This window comes from Phalacrocorax aristotelis, chromosome 8 (genome assembly GCF_949628215.1).
Source record: "Phalacrocorax aristotelis chromosome 8, bGulAri2.1, whole genome shotgun sequence".
Classification (NCBI taxonomy): Eukaryota; Metazoa; Chordata; class Aves; order Suliformes; family Phalacrocoracidae; genus Phalacrocorax; species Phalacrocorax aristotelis.
Window position 1 is genome coordinate 40841824 of NC_134283.1, and position 19710 is coordinate 40861533.

Below are 19710 nucleotides of genomic sequence, written 5' to 3' on the forward strand. Positions count from 1 at the left end.
TTTGAAATGCAAGGAAAGCATCCTGGATCTTAAAGTGCCATCCCAAAGAACAGGATAACCATATACCATGTCTAAAGCGTAGTGGTGTTGTAGTGCACCAGGAGAAGAGGCATTGCTGTTTGTATATGGCGTTCCAACTCCTCAGCTGAAAACTGTGATGAAGGCTTGTGTGACTCTGTCATTCTTATATTTTTCTGGTCTAATTAATATTGTTTATGAGTTAACATTCAAACCTATGTCTTTGTTGTATTGAATGTTGGACTTTTCATTATGTTTTCCATTTCCACAGTTTTTCCTTTATGGAGTTCAGATTGTTTGTTAATCAGATTCTCATACCCTGTGTCTGTTGTAGCTGCAGCTGGGGATATCCAGCAAAGCATTTAGCAACTAAATCTTCATCTGTCCTGTGTCCATCCTTCTGCAAACTCCTGTGACAGTAAATGTGTGAGTGCAACCTTAGTCCAGTTCCTGAAAACTGGGTCCGTGCAGGGTGTTTTGCACTGGGAACCTGTCCATGCAAGTTTTGGACACACTGTTGATGTCTTGACCATTAATCTCTGTTATTACTTAAATTTGAAGTAGTACTGAAATAGCCTTTGAGGCCTCTCTCTCCAAGCACATAGTCCTACTTGTTTTATATCCGTTTGACAACGTGCTTTATGTTTCTTCTAGTTATTGCCTTAAATTGAGCATAAACTAGTGTTTGCTCATTCCCGTCAATATTATTTGTTTGAGAAAGGCTGCTGGCTCAGCTCCTTCAGAATTACTCAAACTGAAATGATTATTTAGCTGAATAAATGCTTCAGGACAAGTTGCACATTTCTGGTTTTGGTATTAACGCTCCTAGAAAATTTACGAATACCAGAGACTGAATTTTTATGTGATATCTAACCTTGTTGTAAATATTTACGTGAGCAATTGGTTGTATCTGGGGAGCGGAGGTGACTCCCCGTATCCCCATGAAGCAGAGCGTACTTTTTTAATAGTCACACTGATTTCAAAGACTTGTTAAGTTTGTGGCCACTGAACAGAAATAAGATGGTTAGAGTTTGGCCCGAGCTACGTTGCAACACAAGACCTAATTTGAGCATGTGATTCATCCAATTTCCCATGTGGAGTGGAAAGTCAAGGTTTTTCTTCAATTGCATGTATAAATCGATGGGTTTGAGAGATTACAGATGACATTAGACTCTTCCTTTTGCAAATCCTACATATTTGCATATCTGTACATGCATAATTTTACCAGAAATTCCCCTACAGTGTTTAAAGTTCTGTTGCGTACGTCTCTGCCTGTGCAGGTCTGGAGTCTTAGAAGATTAAGTAAGGGTGAGACATTTAGCCACAGGGTAACAACTCTGGTGTACATTCAAATTTTGTATCAGGTAGTTTGTTATATTATTAAAATAGTACAATTTCGTAACAATGGTGGTTGCTGCTTTAAAAACCTCACTGTTGCTCAAGCAATATGCAAAATGAATGAATTAATATAGCTTTTTATGCTGGGCCCTATCCATAGACAAAACTTGGAATTTTCACTGTGCCCCTGTATAGCTTGTTCTGCTTCAAATGCTATGGAGGGGATCTCTGTATGTCCCCATCTGGGCTGCCTATGTGCTAAGCAAGCTGCTACCCTGCAGCCTTGGAGGGTGTGGGGAAGAAAAACCATATGTGGTGTTTGTGGCTTCTCAGAACACCAGAATAATGAGTTAAAAAAGCTCTGTGCTTTCCGGCAGGTCACATATCTTTCTGATCTATAGGATTTGCACCCTTGACACCATCTTTTGAGAAGCACTTCCAAAAAGTATGGAATGAATGTAGATTATGTGGGAAATATCTCAGTAGTGTGCTCACACAGCTCGAGTCAGCACAGTCTCCCACTGTTAACTGAACATGTCCTTTATGGAAATTGGCTTTGTAACCCACATTTCAACTGCTGAAGAGTTATGAGGTCAGCAAGTGCAGTTCAGAATTTAGCTCGTTTTGTGTATATCTTGGACCATATTCACCCCTGGTTTTTATACCACAAAAATCAGTGGAATGATGCCAAGAAAAAAATCCATCCCATGATATTTAAAGTTGGATTCTCAAACACACGTGTATTTCACTGAGCTCCTTACCGTAGCTCTAGGAAGGCTTCTGCTTGCTGGTTACTGAAGTTTATAATTTTGTAGGGGCACTAAGAATAACAATAGCAGTTTTTGGATGGATATTAAATCTTGTGCTTCAGAGTATGTACTAGTCTGTAACTACTAGAGAGCAGAAAGAGGCTGCTGTAGTGAGCAAACTATTGCATTTCTGCCCTCCACAGTGCTCTTGCCCCTTTTTATGATGTATCCGGTGGTGGCCAGTGTGAGAGCCAGGCGGGTGAGCTGGATGGACTGTGGGCAGCTCGGCACGGTTGATTCCCATGTTTCTCCAAGAGCAGATTGCTAATCTTGAAGCCAGAGCATCACATAGCTGGCGCTTGGACAGAAAGCAAAGAACTATTGTCTGCAGTCCCTTTTAATGACAGGCTTTTAGCAGTGATCACAGAAGTGTCTCACAGAGTTAATTTTGGCTAATGAGTAATTAGTCAGCTCGGCAGTGACTCCCCCCTGCCCTTTGCCTGCTGGGGAAGGGGTGGTTGGGGCTGAGCAAGGTGCTTCTCTGGGGTGTGGGAACCCTGGCAGGACCCCCACCAGCCCAGCACCCCCACCTGTGGTGCCTTGGAGAACAGGCAGCAGCAGAACTTGGGCTGCAGCTGAAATGTCCTCTTTCTGAAGCTGAGGGATTTATTTTCCAGCTACAGACTTGCTGTGTTATCCTAAATGTCAGCAGAGTGTGTCTCTTTTTTATTTTTTTTTTAATTTTTTTTTAATACTTAATGCAGCCAGAGAAAATCTGTCAGCAGAAGACTCCTTGCCTGCCCAAAAGAAGGTTGAACTTGCGTGGGCTGAGCATATTCCAGCATGAATGTGTTTAAATTTGGGGACAGCTACAGAAAACGTTGCTGCTTTCTCACCTCGTGTGAGAAGCGTGGGGCTAGCGAGCGCCCAAGTGTGCCCAGCTGCCTTGGGTCACGCTGCGGTAGTGGGTGGTGGGACTGGGAGCGGGCACAGATGGTGCTCCAGAAGGGAAAATCCAGAAGCTCACGAGCTTGTTTCTTTTAGGGAGATGCATCCATATGTCATCCATACAGAGCAAGAGCCTGCTCGTCAGTCTGGAGCCCTCTGGGGCTGCTAGGATTAAATAACCCAAATCTATAGCTAAGCCTGGGTCCTGATGCTGGCTGCACTGGTGTACCCCCTGTGCTCTGTCCCCCTTCCCTAGCAGGGAGTGAAGTCCTGTGTTTGAGTGTCACTGTCTGTGCCTCTCCAGGCCGGGGTGGAGGGGATATTTGGGAGGAGTTAGCTAGGAGTTAGCCTGTGTGTCCGGATCCATCATTGACATGCTCAGCTGTGACCTCTTGCTCTTTATGCATCCCCAGTTCTGTGCACAGCTCTCGAAGGCGAGTCGAGGACAGGGAATGTCAGCACCATAGATCAGGTGCTCAGATATGTCTCCTTGGCTCAGCAATGCACACTGAAGCACAGAGGTGCTTGCCAGAAAGGATTCCTTACAGTGGGACATAAATCTCGGGGATGCCCACAGTCTGTGGCAATTAAGAGCAAAAATTTAAGACACATTTGTGCTAATCTGGTAACTGAGCATTGCTCAAATTAACAGTGGTGATAAACTGACATTGGTGACAAAGCTTACGCTGCTTTTCAGAAGGCATTGATGTTTTCTCTGGTAAGGATTAGACCCTCTTCCATTTAATATTTTAGCAAATTTGGGAAGAAAAGTCAAATGAAATGTCCCAGCCAAACTGGAGCAGTGATAAGCAAGGTACTTGAATTGCTATCTTTACATGTTGGGGAGGGGAGGTGTACTTATATAAAAATGTCTGTGCCTCTGTATAACTGTGTGTGCGTATATGTATGTAACGCCCGACATACCTCATTATGCATTCATATTCATGTGCGGAGTCTGTCTGAAGGATGTATGTGTATATATAAAAATATGATTTATAGGCTTTTAAACTTTCCTGACAGACTCCAGGAGACCAATTTCCAAATGTATGCCAAGATTTTTGACTAAGAGACAGGTAGCAGTAGGTGCTAATAAATGAAAGAACTGTGAGTGAAATGTTGTGACATGCACCTCTCTGAACAACCTGCGGAGCGCTGGCAGAATCATCAAACCGAGCTGAGAATAATCAGCAGGGACTGATAAAGCTGCTCTTGTAATTATTTGTTTGATATACAGCTTTCCTTCTTCCTTCTGCATAAATAGCAGAATTGCTTTGCTTAGCGTGGGAGGTTTTTTATTCCTGTCAAGGCTTGTTCTCACCAAGATGTCATGAGAGGAGGACTGAGGTCTGCATTTTCGTTTTATTTACGGGCTTTCCATTGTAATTCTGACAGCATGCGGTGGAGACAGCATTCATTTCGATGGGGAGAGGCGTCCTTGCTCATGCAAAGCTCTCGGTGTTGCAGGGGCCAGTCTCTGCCATGTTGCTTTTAAGGCACTCTGATTCCTTCAGGTTTGGCCTGGAAGATGCTGTTCCTGAGAGGAGGCGGCTTCTGAGGTCTGAAGGCAGTCGCGATGTCATGCCCGTGTATTTAGGTATTAAATAAAATTCCTACAGCAGCTTTCTCATTTACAAGTGTGAGTTTGATGATGCCGCAGCCCCGACTGCCCTACAAACCCCAAAGCCCTTCAGATTGACAACTGTTAGTTATCCTTAAATAACTTCCTCTCCTTACCACTTCTACTGCCTAAGCAAGAAAATCCAAGCGTTGACTGATTGCCAGGCAGTCACAGTGGTGGCCCCTCAGCAATGACTGGACTGAGCCAAAAGGCTCCTGTTAATGTCAGTGGTTTCTGGGAACACTGCCTGCATGGTTTTGTTCCAGGATTTCCCTCCCTGTCCATGTCTGGTTGAACTCTGGCTTCACTTGGGGCAAATTTTGCAATTCTGTGTTTAACAAAAGGTACGGGAATTCATTCCCACTCTAAGCGCTCTCATTTTCCTTGCTCCATTTATGTTCTATTTACCCTTTTTCTTTCCTTATGGAAAAGGAAAGACTTCTTTTCCTTAAGGAAAGAAAAAGGATAAATTTTTCTTTAAAATAAATCCTATACACCAGAATAGTTTTTATATTGTCTAAGGGTTTTACCAGGAACTCAGGAGGAAGAGGGAAGCATAAGAGTAGAGGCACATTAGAGCAGAAAATAGATTTCCTAGCCTGAAGTGAAAGAAATCCAGACTGCTGCCTTTAGTGTACATTTGAGTACTGTCAAGGGCATCTGGAATATATTGGTAGGTGTTCTCCTTCTAATATTACTAGAAATCTGATAATGATGAGGCACAGATATGCCACCGGCCCTGTACTTCACATGCACGCACAATAGCGGGGAAGTGTCTGAGACATCGGAGGCTGTGTTCAGTCTCATGCCAGGGTCGATGCCAGCTCATTCTTACTCAAGAGAAATACTTCAGACTTGAACCAGATTAATAAAAAGAGAAATTGTTCTGAGACTAAGAAAAAAAGGTTGTGGTTTCATGGGGGTTGTTCCTGAGCGATTTCGGTGTGTCCTTTCAGTGCTTTCTGATTCCAGGCAATGATGGCATCTTAAGATAAATAACGTATTTGCAGCTCTGCTTGTTATTGAAGGGCTTTTATTATTGCTGATGTTACGTGAAAAAGAAAGTTATTAAAAAAATGTGGCACTAACAAATTGAAGCCCCCAGGGAACTGTTGCCTGAATGGGATTTTGATTGGAGTTCAATTTAATTGGCCATAAATCTTCTTGTTTCAGATTTACATTCTACTTCAGACCAGTCTACCAAATTCATGATAATCAGGTTTTCATTTTTCTCTATCGAACAAAATACTCTGACATGAGCATAAACAGAAATATTCCTTCAGCAAGGTGACCTTGTTCTTGCTTGCATCGTGCTGGTAATCAATTTAATGCCTCCTTACCTATAAATTGGGTCTCTTTCTGAGGCATGTCCATCAGATTTCGAGGTAATTGATTAGCGTAGTTGGTTTTTCACTGTAGTATTTTGCAAGATCTTTCTCATAAACCTCTAGTACAAGAGTAGCTGTGATCATTCTCACTGACATGATGGAAAAAATTCAGCTGGTAGACATACGCACGCCACTCCTGTTGACTGGCTTTGAATGCAGCTATGTGCATATCTCGGAGAATAAAAGCTCTTGTTCTAGCCTGGAGTAAATATGTGAGAGGCAGAGCCCAGTTATTTCTGTGGGGTCGAGTCGAATCTTTTTCCTGTCACATTGCAATGTCCTTAGGGGAATGAAGTTACGCTGCAGGCGCCGCTCGCACCAGGCCCTTCTGGTTTGGAGGTTTGCTGCAAAGGAAGAAGCTGGGATAGTTTTTGTGCCTGCCATGAACGTTAGCCTTTGCTCTGTGACTCGCCCAAGTGCTAGCAGGGAGAGGATGGAGACCTGAGGACTTCTCTGCGTGTTCTGGGGCAATGTAAATGCTGGTTTGGAGGTGCTGGGCCCAGTTTCTAGTCTGAATCTTTGGAATTACTCTTTTTGGATTAGAATGCTTTTTCATGGGGAAGTCGGGAAGCCCATCAAGAATTGCTTAGTGTGTAAGTTTGTAGCTGCTTTTTACAGCAGAGGTCACTTTGGTTTCATTTTTTCCTTGAAAAACTGGATGAGGAGGATTTATGCTTTGGGTGCTTCCCCAGCGCCCCATGGAAGCTGCAGCTCAGTTGCTCTTGTAGCTTGTTCCCGCAAGTCAGAGCTACCCAGCACAGCCCCTTCCCCACGTTGTGCTGACGGCTGGGCCTTCGCCATGCCGTGCCTCTCCTCCCCAGGAATGGGGCTCCAGCAACTCCCAGGACAGTTCGGAGCGCTTCACTTTGGGCCAAACTAGGTGTTTAGCAGAATTTTGTTGCCCCAAAAAAGAAAACTTACAGGAGAAAAAGACAAATTTTTTCCAGACACCCTGAGGCTCCTGGCCCACATCCCTCCCTTGCTTTGGAGTGTCATGTGCCACAACGCGCTGGGGAGCTGCGCTCTTGCTCTCCACTGCTCTGTTCTCCTTTCCCTTACCTTACCCAAGGTTGTATTTTGAGATTGCTGGTTTAAATTCATCAGGAGTTTTCCTTCCCCTCCTGACCTGTGACACCCAAAGGAGGCTCCACATGAGAGGACTGTGGGGGTGAGTTCTTTAGGGAAGCAATTTGGGAAGGAAGATGAGTAAGAGGTGAGAATCAGGTGGGATCAAAGGAAATAGAATTGTAATCTAGTTCTGGTTATATACCCCAAACCCTTAAATTCACTTGCTGCTCCTGCAGTCTCCTTCGTGGGAATCTCAGTAAAGTGTCTCAGCTGCTGCAAGGGGAGGGAGCCAGCCCGCATCAAGATGTAATTGTTATTGAGTTTGGAGAATATTGCAGTTAAGTGTTTTTCCCCACCTTTCCTGTCCCATGGTTCTTTTCCCTTGTGATTCTTTTGTATTTCTAAGTTGTGTAGCTCCATTATATTGCTCATTTAACCATTTCCAGCAGTATTGGGATTGACAGGTTGAGTTTTCTGCAATCTCACAACTTCATAGACTGTAAATTGAATGTTTTATGGCCTGTTGAAAAGGTGAAAAGGAAGTTACATCTGCTACCAGTTTCCTAATTACATCAGCATCAAATACATTGAGTTTGTTAATGCCAGGTACTCTTGCTGAAAAAAACGTTTATAACCATGGCCTTGACAACTGGAAGCAATTACTTCGCAGTAGTTTTCCTTTTGTTTTCTGAAACATTAGAATTCTTTCTCCCCTCATTCCTCTGCTTCCTTCCCTACAAAAGAAATAGAGAAAAATCTGAATTTTAACTCATTATAATTATGTAATTTTTTTGTCTGCAAAGATGAATAGCTGGAAAATTACAGAAAGTAATGTAAAGAAAAATGAGCATCTGTTACTGAAGTTTCTGCTGAGCCCACCGGTATTTAGAGCTTGTATGACAATGGTGGTCAGGTACTGGGGCAGATGAGACCCAACTGTGTCTCATGCTGTCCTGGCTGAGAGCACGGAGCAGGGTTTGTTCTGCGGGGGATGGGGCAGAAAGCGAGTGCTTCATGGGGAGCAGCTGAAGGACTCGCACCACGTCCTGACCTGCAGGGACTGCAAGGCAGAGACAAGAAGCATCATTGATAAAGTCTCTTCATGCCAAATAACGCATCTGTGAACAGCTCAACTTCTGGCTCTAGTTTGTGTGTTCAGGTTGTCTGTGAAGTTGTCAGTGGGGAGGGTTCGAAACTCATCTGCACTGTGCAACCTGCTCCACAGCACAGTTGTTTCTGTTCCTTCAGTTGTTACCTGTTTAAGTGTCGGTTTGGGACCCATCTTTTCCAAGCTACCTGGATGGTAACTCTGCTTATAGCTTGGACCCCAAATACCAATGAATAGGATGGGGAGTTGGCTCTTCACCCACCTGCGGCATTAAGTAGATCAGCTTTGGCTCCAGCATCCTATGCTACTGTTTGTCCATCACCGTGGTGACTTTTGTTTAGGGCATGATTCACCTGTATATGAATTAGAACCAACAGGGCCTTGGTTTTGGTGGTATTGCAACTGAACAGGAGAGATCTGTATGTCTGCTGTGAGCTGTGGGCCTGTGCAGTCTGTTAGATCGTTTGGGCCAGCATCTATCTAGAGAAGATTCTGGTTGCTTGTGATTCTTTCTCTGTTCTGCTATTCCATCCCTTAGCTCCTGATGCGTTTGGAGCAGAGCAAATCCTTCAGCAAAGCCCTTCCGGTGTCGCATAGAGAGATTAGTGATGGTTGATTGATAGGTTTGGTTACTAAAGCTGGCCAAGAATTCTCCAAAATTATTTTCCAAAATGTTTTAGTGTGAACTACCCTCACTTCCTTGAGCTGCCTGGTTTTGGTGAAAGTTGGATCAATAAACACTTTTGCAGGATCGAGATAGGATGGGGTGGGAGATGTGTCCCACCTCTGTTCCCAGATGGGGGTAAGAGCCAGTCCAACTCACTCCAGATTAGGTATATTTGTTAAAGTCTGTGTCTTACCAAATTAGGCTTGACCTTGAGTCTCTTGAACCCTTGATTTATCCCCTGCTCACGCTCATTGAGCACTGACTTGCATGTCCTGAGTTCTTGCACGGAGGAGCCTACCAGCACGGTCAGGATAGCGAGTGAAACTGGAGCCTCTCTCACGGCACAGATGGACACCCCAACCTCCACACCTTCCCTTACCATCCTCTCTAGCTCTTGTAATTCCAGTGGGAGATTGTCAAAAGCTTGTGCCTTTCATCCCTGAAGTGGGAAGGGTTTTATTTATTTTGTTAATCTGAAACTTAAGTAGGTGGGAAGATAAGTCTGCAGCCCTGCTCCATTCATCACATGGTACCAGCTCTTGTTTCCCCTTGAGAGAGGCAGAGCAGATGGAAGGCAGAGATGAAATGAAGATCAAAAGTAAACAGTGTGATTAAGTTTTTGATAAAAGGATAAAACACTTATCACATCAAAGCTGCTGAAAAACACATTAAATGTTTCCTGAACATTTAATGTCCACATAAGCATTAACTATACTTGCCAGGGACGTTTGTAACAGCAGGCGGTGGAGCTGGGGAATGCTGGTGGGGTATTTACCCTTGTGGCTGTGCTGCAGGTCACCTGGCTGGCACCAGGAAGGCAGAGCTGGCAGGCTGTTAGCCATCCTCTAGCACATCGAAGCTCTCTTGCTGCAGATTTGTGGGCCCATGTTATGTCCGCAGTTAGGCAGTCCGTCCTTTCAGCCATGCCCAGCTCAGTTTTCCAGGTTTGGGTTCTGGTTTTCGAGAGGTTGAACTTGAGGTTGTAGATAGATGCAGAGTTTGTGGGTGGCTTTTCTCCCAAGTGTTGGTGATCGTTTGGTCTCATGCTTCAACTCAGTGGATAAAGTCCTTAAATATTTTTATGTAAGGAGCATAATTTGTAGTGAGAAGTGTGTACGGATTGCCTATTTTCACCACTATGTTGGAATACTTAGCAGTGCTGGCCAGTGGAGGAAGATTAAAAAGCAGTATATTGCCATTATTTTTAAACTTGTTTTCCAGTTTTATGAAAGTATGAAATATATTAAAAGAAAAGGCATTTTGTAATAGCCAATAAAAACGAAGAATGATGAATGATGAAACAGAAGAAAACCAAAAAGGAGTAGAGGTAGAAATAAATACAGGAGAGGATTCCCTGTTCCAGTTACTACCGTAACACCTCAGAAGTGCATTTCCTCTGCAGTGGCCGTGGGCTCACTTCCAGCAAAGACAACTTCATCCAAAAAAAGTCACAGTTGAACAAGCTGTTGCTTGAGCATTTCCCAGTCAGAGGATCCTTGGCTGAACACACAACCCCAGGATCTGGGAGAACATTGAGGAGCCCACTCTGATCCGGTGGGACATCGTTGTCCTCCTTGTTCCTAGCGACTTACTGCAAAGTGCCCAACACTTGTTGAGGAGGGACCTTTCTTGTGCCTTCTTGCGCAGCACCACCTGCACAGAGCTGCAATTATTGATTGCGTTGTGCCTCTGCCAGTGGTCTTAACATTTAGGTAATAAATGCAAAATGCTATGGTACTGGCTTAGTAGCATTTTATGTTGCCTTTGTGGAGATGTCAGTGCTGACTCCAAACTGCTTTTTCTCCATTTTATAACTGTTTTTCTGTAGGCAAGGAAGGAACCACATGCCCTGCCTTATCCCACATGGAAGGTCCTGTGTAATGGAAACCAGTCCCAGAAACAGTCTCCCCTTGCATCTTCTTTTTTCTTTTTTCTTTTTTTAACCAGTGCAGAGACATTTTCACATCTCCAGCTCTCAGTCCTTTAGAGCACAGGGATAGTTTAAATGCCATATGTGTGCAGCCACCTGTATCATCAGTCATTTTGCATGGCAGGGTGTGGAAGTCTGCCCTTCACTAAGATCCCCTCACCAGCAGCGCTTCCTCCAGAGCACCATTTATCAAAGCGGTTCTTCAAGGCACGCATTATATTTACCCTTGTCACTACCACAAGAGCCTGTGTGCCATTAGCAAAGCATCTCTTCTCCTTCTGAACCCACAAGCATTAAGTCTGGGTTTGGGACCAGCGTATAGCAGTACTGCTGGAAGTTTCCAGGTCTTAGTAAGTATGTGTAAGAGCAGCAGAACTTGTGAGTCTTGGGGGTTTGGCTTTTTCCTGCATGATTAGATTTCCCTGTACTTAGCAAGGCTGGTGGATGCTGTTTCTTCAGCTAGCATATTTGTAAGGTCTCTCACCTCTCTACAAGTCCTCTTGAGTCCAGCAACAGGTCAGCTCATGTTGCTGCTCTCTCCCCAGGAGGTCAATAATTTGGGTTTCTCCTCTACCCAGCTGCTAAGGTTTATGGCACATGGAGGAACTCAGATGCTTTTGAGATCTCTGTATCATCCTGCAAATTTTGATTGAAATTGGCATCTGATCTCCTGAAATGAGAGGAACAGCAACATTATGTGTTGAATCAGACTAAAGTTCAGGGAAGCACTTACCTGCTGAATTTTCACATGCCTAAACCTTACTGACTTCAAGTTAAGTCCAGGTGGTCTTCAAGTTTGGGCCCATTTTTACCGCATGTGGGCTGTTGTTTCCAGGAAAAGTGTAAAAAGTTTTTACACCCAACATGGAGTTTTTTACAAATATCTAATGATCTGGACTAGATTTTTCCTTGCTGTCGTTTATGTTAAAAGGCCCAGAAATGGGGCAGTAGTGCAACAGTTCCAGACAGACGTGTTAGAATCACAGAAAAGTTAATCAGAAGGGACCTCTCGTGGCTGTTAGTCCAAACTCCCGCTTAAAGCAAGGCGAACTTCAAAGCTTCCTCAGGTTGCTCAGGGCCTTGTCTAGTTGAGTTTTGAAAATCTCCCAGGATGGAGAAAGAACATCCTTTCCAGGTCCCTCTTCCAATTTCGTGTGGCGCTCGGGAGGATTTTCTTATGTTCAACTGGAATTTCCCTCCTGCAGCCTGGAGGTGTTGCTTCTCGTCCCGTCACTGTGCTCTTCGGCGAAGGGTCTGACTGTGTCTGAACCACCTACCTTTTCCATCATCCAAACCACCATCAATACAATAAGACAAATCTCCTTGAGGTGGTTTGCTTGTTTGTTTTCCTCTCTCAGTGCTTCCCTTGTTGTTTCTGTATTCTGCAAGTGATTGACAGCATAACCTTGTCTTCTGCCTACTGCGGGCAATCACATGTGGACTCTTTCAAAGCAAGATCTTGCTTCTATTTAGTGCTTTTAAAAAGAGCACTTTGGAAACTGCATGAACAGAAAAAGAAATGAGGTGTTGTGAGCAGAGAAGTCCCTGTCCTAAATTCCTGTCTGCCAAATACTAATGTTAATTATTATCAAACTTAGTAGTGCAAGAGGTTTATAGTCTCTGTATAGCTGGCATTCATCCTGCTGTGAACACAACAGTATTGGTCAACAGTGAGCAAAAAGGCATGAAGTGAAAATGTCAAGGTCGTCTTCAGCAGCAGGTAAGGTGGCAACCAGGCACCAGCTCAGATATGACACGGGCCAAAAATCTGAGATTAGACCAGGAACTTCATAAGAAAAAGTCAAATTTTATTTCTTAACAATACCCAAGATGGATGTCTCAGTGACAGTTGTACAGCTGGTTTTATTCAATTTGGGAAAAAAATGGTAACTTTTTCCCCAGAAGCATTGCTATGTGTTTCAGCAAGATTTCTCATGTAATGAGATGCAAAAGTTCAGGCAATATCCTGTTTAGATACATTTCTATTTGATAATAAAAATGGCGTTGACAGTGAGGGATTGCACTGAATAAATTATTACTTTGAGCTCTATTTTACACTGAAGCCAGGATGTGTCCTGTAAGTTCACAGATGTTTTAACTTTTTCTTTTCCTCATCTAGACAGCTATATGTCCATGAGATTTATTTCTTGATCTATATGGACGTGCAGTCCTTCTTGGAATTACTGCCATAGAAACAAGCCATAACATAGACCGTGTTAGAAGTAACAAATGGGATTTGGCAGTTTTTCCCATTTACTACACAGTCTGAGCTGTGTACAAAAAGCAGCAATTACTTGCTCTCAGAGCCTTATTAACAGGCACATCTGCACATTCATTAAAACTAGATACTTCAACTTCCATTCTGGCTGGGATGACATTCAGATATTCTGGTCTTTAAACAAAACTAAAATCCCTGACATCTATTTTATTTTTCAGTCAAGGCAGGAATTGGTTGGTTTTCACATTTTGGTTCCTTTTTGTTTGATCGCAAATCCCAGAGGCAGCCCACGCTCCCAGCCTGTGTGAGCCTCCCAGAAGGAGATAAGACACAATAACTGAACCACTGGCTCCCAGGGAATGGTCCCTACTTTGAAGGATGAAGTCACCCAAGTTTTGCTCATAAAGCCTCATGTCCCATGGTGCTGGGACCCAGCTCCCAGCCTCTCCCAGGGCTTCACACCCTGCCTGGCTTACAGGCACACTGCCCTTCTCATCCTCGGCAGCCTAAGGTTGCTCTGAGTTGGCAAGTTCCAGAAGCCTGAGCTTGGCGGGGGGAGTGGACAGCTTGTGCCAGGCAGAGAGGTGCTTTTGCATGCAAGGATATTTGCAGAAATAAATATAACATGCTGTACACGTAACTGAAGCTGAGCTGACTGGGTCACAGCACATTTACTGATATATGTGAGGGAGAAATGCAAACTCAAGTTTTTAAGCCAAATCCATGGGGTAGCTTTTGAAGTTGTGTGGGATGCTGAAGAGGCAGAATGCTAGATGGAGCAGGGTGAAGAACAGAGCAGAGAAATATACCGGAGAATAAGGCATACCTGCTGACTGCCCGTGACTGAGCACCAGCGGGGAGGATGAGTTGTCAGGCTGAGGTGCAGCAGCAGGCAGGCCCTGTCAGCCTGCGGCCCTGTGCCTTCCTACGTGGGAGGTTGGTGCCAGCTCAGCAGGCCACAGGGTGCAGATCTTGCTCTTCTAGCAGACAGAAGTTATGCTTAGGAGGGAGAGACGGAGTCCTAGGAGATGTTTTGTAGCTGCTCAGGAGAGTAGAGGTTGGCTCTAGGACTTTTCCTTCATCTCTTTCCCATCCTTCCTCGCACCAAGTAAAATCAAATTTAGAAGCAAATTGTCAGGTCACAGAGGGGTCCCTTGCTCTGGATAATATATTTGCTGATGTGGGAGTAAGCATGCCCTGTGCTTTCCTCAGTCCACATTATAGAATGTTTACTCTTGTTGAGAGTGGAGCAGCTTTTAGGGGGGATTTTGGAGGCAGCTGGAGATGCTTTCAAGCTCTGAAGGCAAAATCTGTCATCCCCCTGTACCAAATCAGGAACAAATCAACTTTGCTCAACAGAAGAAACGTTAAAAGCTAATTGTAAGCCACAAAATTGAGATGGAGCCTAGAATGCAACCCAGAGAGCCCAGAGAACCAATATACAGGGAGCTTCATACTGGGCTACACGCTCCAGGTTTGCCTGGCCTCCTTTTCAAAGGTACTGAGGACTCTGCATCTCTAGTGAAGTCAGTGAGTGCTCAGGATCCTTTTGAAACATTTATTTAGTGTCTAAGTATAGATCTAGGACTGACTAACTTCAGGCTCCAAAAATAGTGCAGGTGTCTGTCTTCTCACTTTCCGTCATTTCTCTTTTCGTTGCTCTTTAATCTCCTCTTCAGCTCCCACGTTCCCTCCAACTCCCTTCATTTTTCCATCCTCCTCCAGCTGACTTCTGCTCCTGCTGCTACCCCTCGCTCGCTCTGACGCCTCTCCTGTCCCATGGGAGTCACAGAGCATTTCTCAAGGTCCCTCCTGAGAAAGCCTTGGGTGGTACCCCTTTTCTCTCCCTCTCTCACCCTAACTTCTCTGTGCCTGTCATGGTTTAACCCCAGCCAGCAGCTGAGCACCACCCAGCCGCTCATTCACTCCCCCCACCCCAGTGGGATGAGGGAGGGAATGGGAAAGGCAAAAGTAAGAAAACTCATGGGTTGAGATAAGAATAGCTTAATAATTAAAATAAGATATAATAATACTACTAATGATAATATTGTAATGAAAAGGAAGATAAGAGGGAGAGGAAGACATGAAACCCAGGAGAAAAGAAAGTGATGCAACAGCTGACTGATGCCCCCGCAATCCCCGAGCTGTGATTGCTGCCCCTCCCTCGTCAACTCCCCCCAGTTAATGTACTGGGCATGATGTCATATGATATGGAATATCTCCTTGGCCAGTTTGGATCAGCTGTCTCAGCTGTTCCCCCTCCCCACCCGGCTTCTTGTGCACCCAGTAGAGCATGGGAAGCTGAAGAGTCTTTGACTAGTGTAAGCACTACCTAGCAACAACTAAAACATCAGTGTGTTATCAACATTATTCTTGTACTAAATCCAAAACACAGCACTACACCAGATACTAGAAAGAAAATTAACTTTATCCCAGCTGATACCAGAACAGTACCTCATTCTCAGGGGGACAGAGGTTCAGATGAACAGCTCTGTTCTGCTCAGGAACATGCTGAATTCAAGACCCAAGTATCTCACCTCTGCTACGTGGGACTGACCAGGGCTGGTAGCAAAAAACAGGTCATCACAGACACCCATGATTGGGGTGGGAGCCTGAAGCAGCTGATGTCTCTTTTTAGCCCAAAAGCATAAATCACAATGTACCATTTTCCTGTGTATTTCCCATTGCAGGCATGATCTGCCAATGGCAACAATAAAAGGTTATAATGAAGTGATCATGTGAATTTTGTAAACAGGAAGTTCTCATTAATGGCTTGTGTTTTTCAAATCAACCAGAAGACAGATGTGGCTGTGAATCCGATGGTTCTTGTCCCTGACGTGAGTGTCTGTCTTTTGTAGGAAGGCATGCCCCAAACGCTGAGTTCTACCAGTATGTTTACCCCATGTGGCTTCAGCCCTCATCTACATACTTCAAAAGAAGATGAACAAGGAGGACTGATCTTCCAGGATGGAAACCTTACCTCAGCATCTCTGGATGCTCTAATCCAGCATCTCATACCTACCACTGATTATTACCCTGAAGTAAGTAATTCACAGTATAATAAGCAGTTTAATTTTGATGAATTGGGGCAGTGCTTTATACAAAAGTGCAAATGTGTTAAATTTTGAATTCAGAGGACTAATTTAAAAGCTGCATGCAATTAAAGCTTGGTAAACTGATGCATTGCTTTAAATGCTGTTTCACTGCTCTATAATTGTTCCCATGAAAAAGCAGATCCCAAAGTTGATACTGCCTTTAAATAAGAGAACAGGGTGAGGGAGGGAAAGCTGTGGTGGTGATGAATTAGTGATATAGCAGTTGGAGCACTTCAAAAATAGCAGTGCATCCCAGGGAGGTTTAGATGAAGACTGAAGCAAAAAACTTCAAGTCTGTACTGGCATTAAATTAGCAGAATTTCAGTAGCTACTGATGTCATCCAGGTTTGTCTGCATGTACAAAGCATTCCCCCAGTGACAACAGAGACGCCTCTTCTGATGGGTTTATAATTTACCTAGGGTTATATTCACATCAGCTTTGCAGTCACTGGACGGTACATCCAGATCCTAATACTTGCTCCATCATGAATATTCAGTGTTCCTTCATCAACAGTGTGAGGATCTAAACCGGAAGCAGGTTTATAGTTCTGCAAGCCACTGACTTCACTGGGTTTTGCACATCCTCAGTGGAATTCAGGACAGAGTTTGACTGGAAGACTTTTAAGTGCTAGTATCTCTTTGTGGAAAGGCTTGTATTTCAAAGCACAGAGTAGCATTGACTTCTGGGCAATTTAGAAGACTACGAAAGTTATCAATGCAGAGCAGACAGCATGTCTTAAATTACCCACAGCTCAGTTTCTGATCAGCTAAAAATAAGTAATAAGGAAGCATATCAATTAAAAAAGAAGAACAGAAAGGCAATAAAAATAGGTAATGGACAGATTAGGCTGTGAGATTTTCATTAAGTAATGTGTGATGTGTAATATTATACCTGCTGCTCAGGAGCATGGCTAGGTCTGGGGGAAAGAAGATAATTCAGGTGCTGGGAAGGGTCAGGATGCAAACAACTGAGGATTCATGTGTATATTTTAAATTCACTGCTGGAATACTTTAAGTAATCCAAGGATTTATCCAACAGGCCTGCTTCCCACAGCTTCATAGTTGTGGGACTGCATCTGATATGGCTTGGCTGGTAGAAATACATTTCAGAAAGTTAGTAGAATAAATTAAATATTCCTTAAGACATTTTGGGTGAGACATGCAGGGCTATAGCAAGACGTGAGTAATCTGGGGGCATCTGCAACTCACAACCCGCTACAACGCAGAGATGCTTGAGTGTCTACACGTTTAGCTTTCACTGGCCTCCGTGCATCCCTGGTTGTGCTGTCTCCTATACTTGGGCTCACTATCCTGTGGAGTGACCTACACACTGTCTTTGCTGGATGTTTGCACAGGGTTTGGACAACTAAAGGCTGGAAGTGGATGCTGGGGAGGAAGATGCCACTGCCTCCTGTTGTAACCAGTTCCATTTCAGGGTCAAGAATCCTTATATCTTTTAGTCATAGAGGTCTGTCCCAGTGAAATGCAAAAGCTGTGGAGTTCGGGGCTTTTATAGCTAATATTACCCTCTGTGTGGCTGCTTACAGCAGGCCTGTTTGTCTTTCCCCCGCAGAAAGCCTATATCTTTACATTCCTGCTGAGTTCCAGACTCTTCATCGAACCCCATGAGCTTTTGTCCCGAGTTTGTCACAAGTGCATTGAGCAGCAGCGGCTGGACGACCCCGTGCTGGACAAGGTTAGTTTATCTTTACAGCAGAAAAATGTGAGGTATTTTCAATGGGCAGAGAATTCTGGGGCTCTGGTGTGTGTCCTTTGCCTGCCTTTGGATGGAATGAAGCTTTCTCATAAAGGATGACGGTTGCTGCTGAGATCCTGACATTGAGGCATCCTAGTATCTGTGTCCAAGAGCAGTGCTCCAGGCACTAGTCACTTCAAATCTTCTTCCAATTTTCCCTTTCCCCCTGTCTCAGTCTTCCCAGGTGACTTTCCTTCTTAACTTCTTTAAGGCTCTGATGAAGCCTCTGGGTTGTAAGGAGGTAGGATGTAAACCTCACACACTGTCAGTTGCAGATGTCACACACCACTGTCCCATTTATACTTAATGTGTCTGCCCTTTTGCTTTCTTGCTTCTGGGACAGTAATATTTCCTCTTGGCCTTACCTGTCACTTTGAATGCTACGTAACAGCATGCAGCTACCCACTAACCTCCCATTGCCGGCACGGACAGATCGTCCGCACAGCCGTGCTGCAGAGCGGCGCTGTCTGGCACACCAGGAAGGAGCTGAAGCAGTAGTGAGGCTGTGACAGGCTAACAGAATGAGAAAATCCAAGCTGTTACTGAGTCCGCACTCCTCCTGTTTTGCCCTAGGGACTGGGCGGACTGATACAGTGTGTAACAATACATGTGCATCCTCTGGCAGTCCCACAGACACTACAGTGGAGATGGAACCCACTGGATCGTATTCAGTGCTGGATTCCAGCCAAGCTCTCCTCAGTGCATTGATGAAGACCTATACAGTACATCGTCTGGAGCAGGAGATGCATCTTCAGTGCAGTGGAGGGAAGAACGTGCATTAATTGCAAGTTTTCAAAAACCCCCAAATTCTGAAATGATTCTCAAGATCATCCTTTCAGCTTTGAAACAGGATTTTTGGCATCAAATACTGAATCACCAACATCTGTAAACGTGTGCTTGTTTTTGCCCAGGCAACTGGTGGTACGAGTAACAGGAGCTCTGCCCTCACTGTGGAGAGCAGGCAGACAGACTACAGAGAAGTCTGATACCTGGGTTGCCTGTACAGACTGTGTTAATAGAAACATCTGTATGAGGTGCAGCATCCAAAACAATTTTTCTGAGATGTGATAGGTTCTGTTCTCCAATACTATGGCAGATGCAAATTTCGCAGAATTAAAATATGAGCATTGCAAAGTTTTGCTGCTCATTAAACTTTGCAAGAAATGAGAAACATTATGTTATTATGAAGATCTCCCAATCTGCCTGAGGTGAGCCTGCATTTTGGACTAGCCTGTAGTAATGCAGAGTTGGTGGGACACGGGTGAATTTGCGTTCCTAAGAGTGGGGCTGACTTTGAAATTTGCATACAAGCAACCTCCTGTCCCGAGTTGTGTCCTGTGACTTTCACAAAGTCCTCTCCTTCAATTCCTAATAGCAGTTTACACAGCTGGAGCAAATGTCTCCTCAGACCTTTGTAGTTTCCAATAAAGCTTTCCCCTTAGCAGCCACCTGCTGGTCTTTGAGCATGAGCTTAATGCTAGCTGACAGCAGTTATTTTTAGAGATGTGGTTCATTGAAACCTGTTGTTGGTGGAAAGCTGAAATATGCATTTTAACCACCTTGGTTGAAAAGCAAAGCGCTGTGGAGCTCAAGAGTATAATTTTTCCTGATTACAGGGTGCACTTCAGCTACAGTACGTAGGATGCAGAAGGCGGCTGTTTGTTTTGGTCTGTGTTTTCTGTAAATAAAAATGCAGTTTGTTGTTTAACGCAATTTCCTTTTCACATGTTCTTGGATAATGGAGGATGGAAGCTTTGGAAGCAGCCATGCTGGGGCCATCTTTTGGGATAATACTAATGCACCAGTTGT

At 44.2% G+C, this 19710-nt stretch overlaps 1 protein-coding gene across 2 annotated transcripts in view; it reads left to right on the plus strand.

Annotated features, from left to right (window-relative positions):
- Positions 1–19710, plus strand: part of RASGEF1C (RasGEF domain family member 1C) — a 78004-nt gene that overhangs the window by 32300 nt on the left and 25994 nt on the right. For both annotated transcript variants that reach the window (XR_012662150.1, XM_075102820.1), the window contains exons 2-3: positions 15909–16091; positions 17719–17841. Coding sequence is in view for 1 of the 2 variants with exons in the window: in XM_075102820.1 (XP_074958921.1) it covers positions 15915–16091; positions 17719–17841 (300 nt within the window). In the remaining variant the exon portion in view is untranslated. The remainder of the gene's footprint in view (positions 1–15908; positions 16092–17718; positions 17842–19710) is intronic.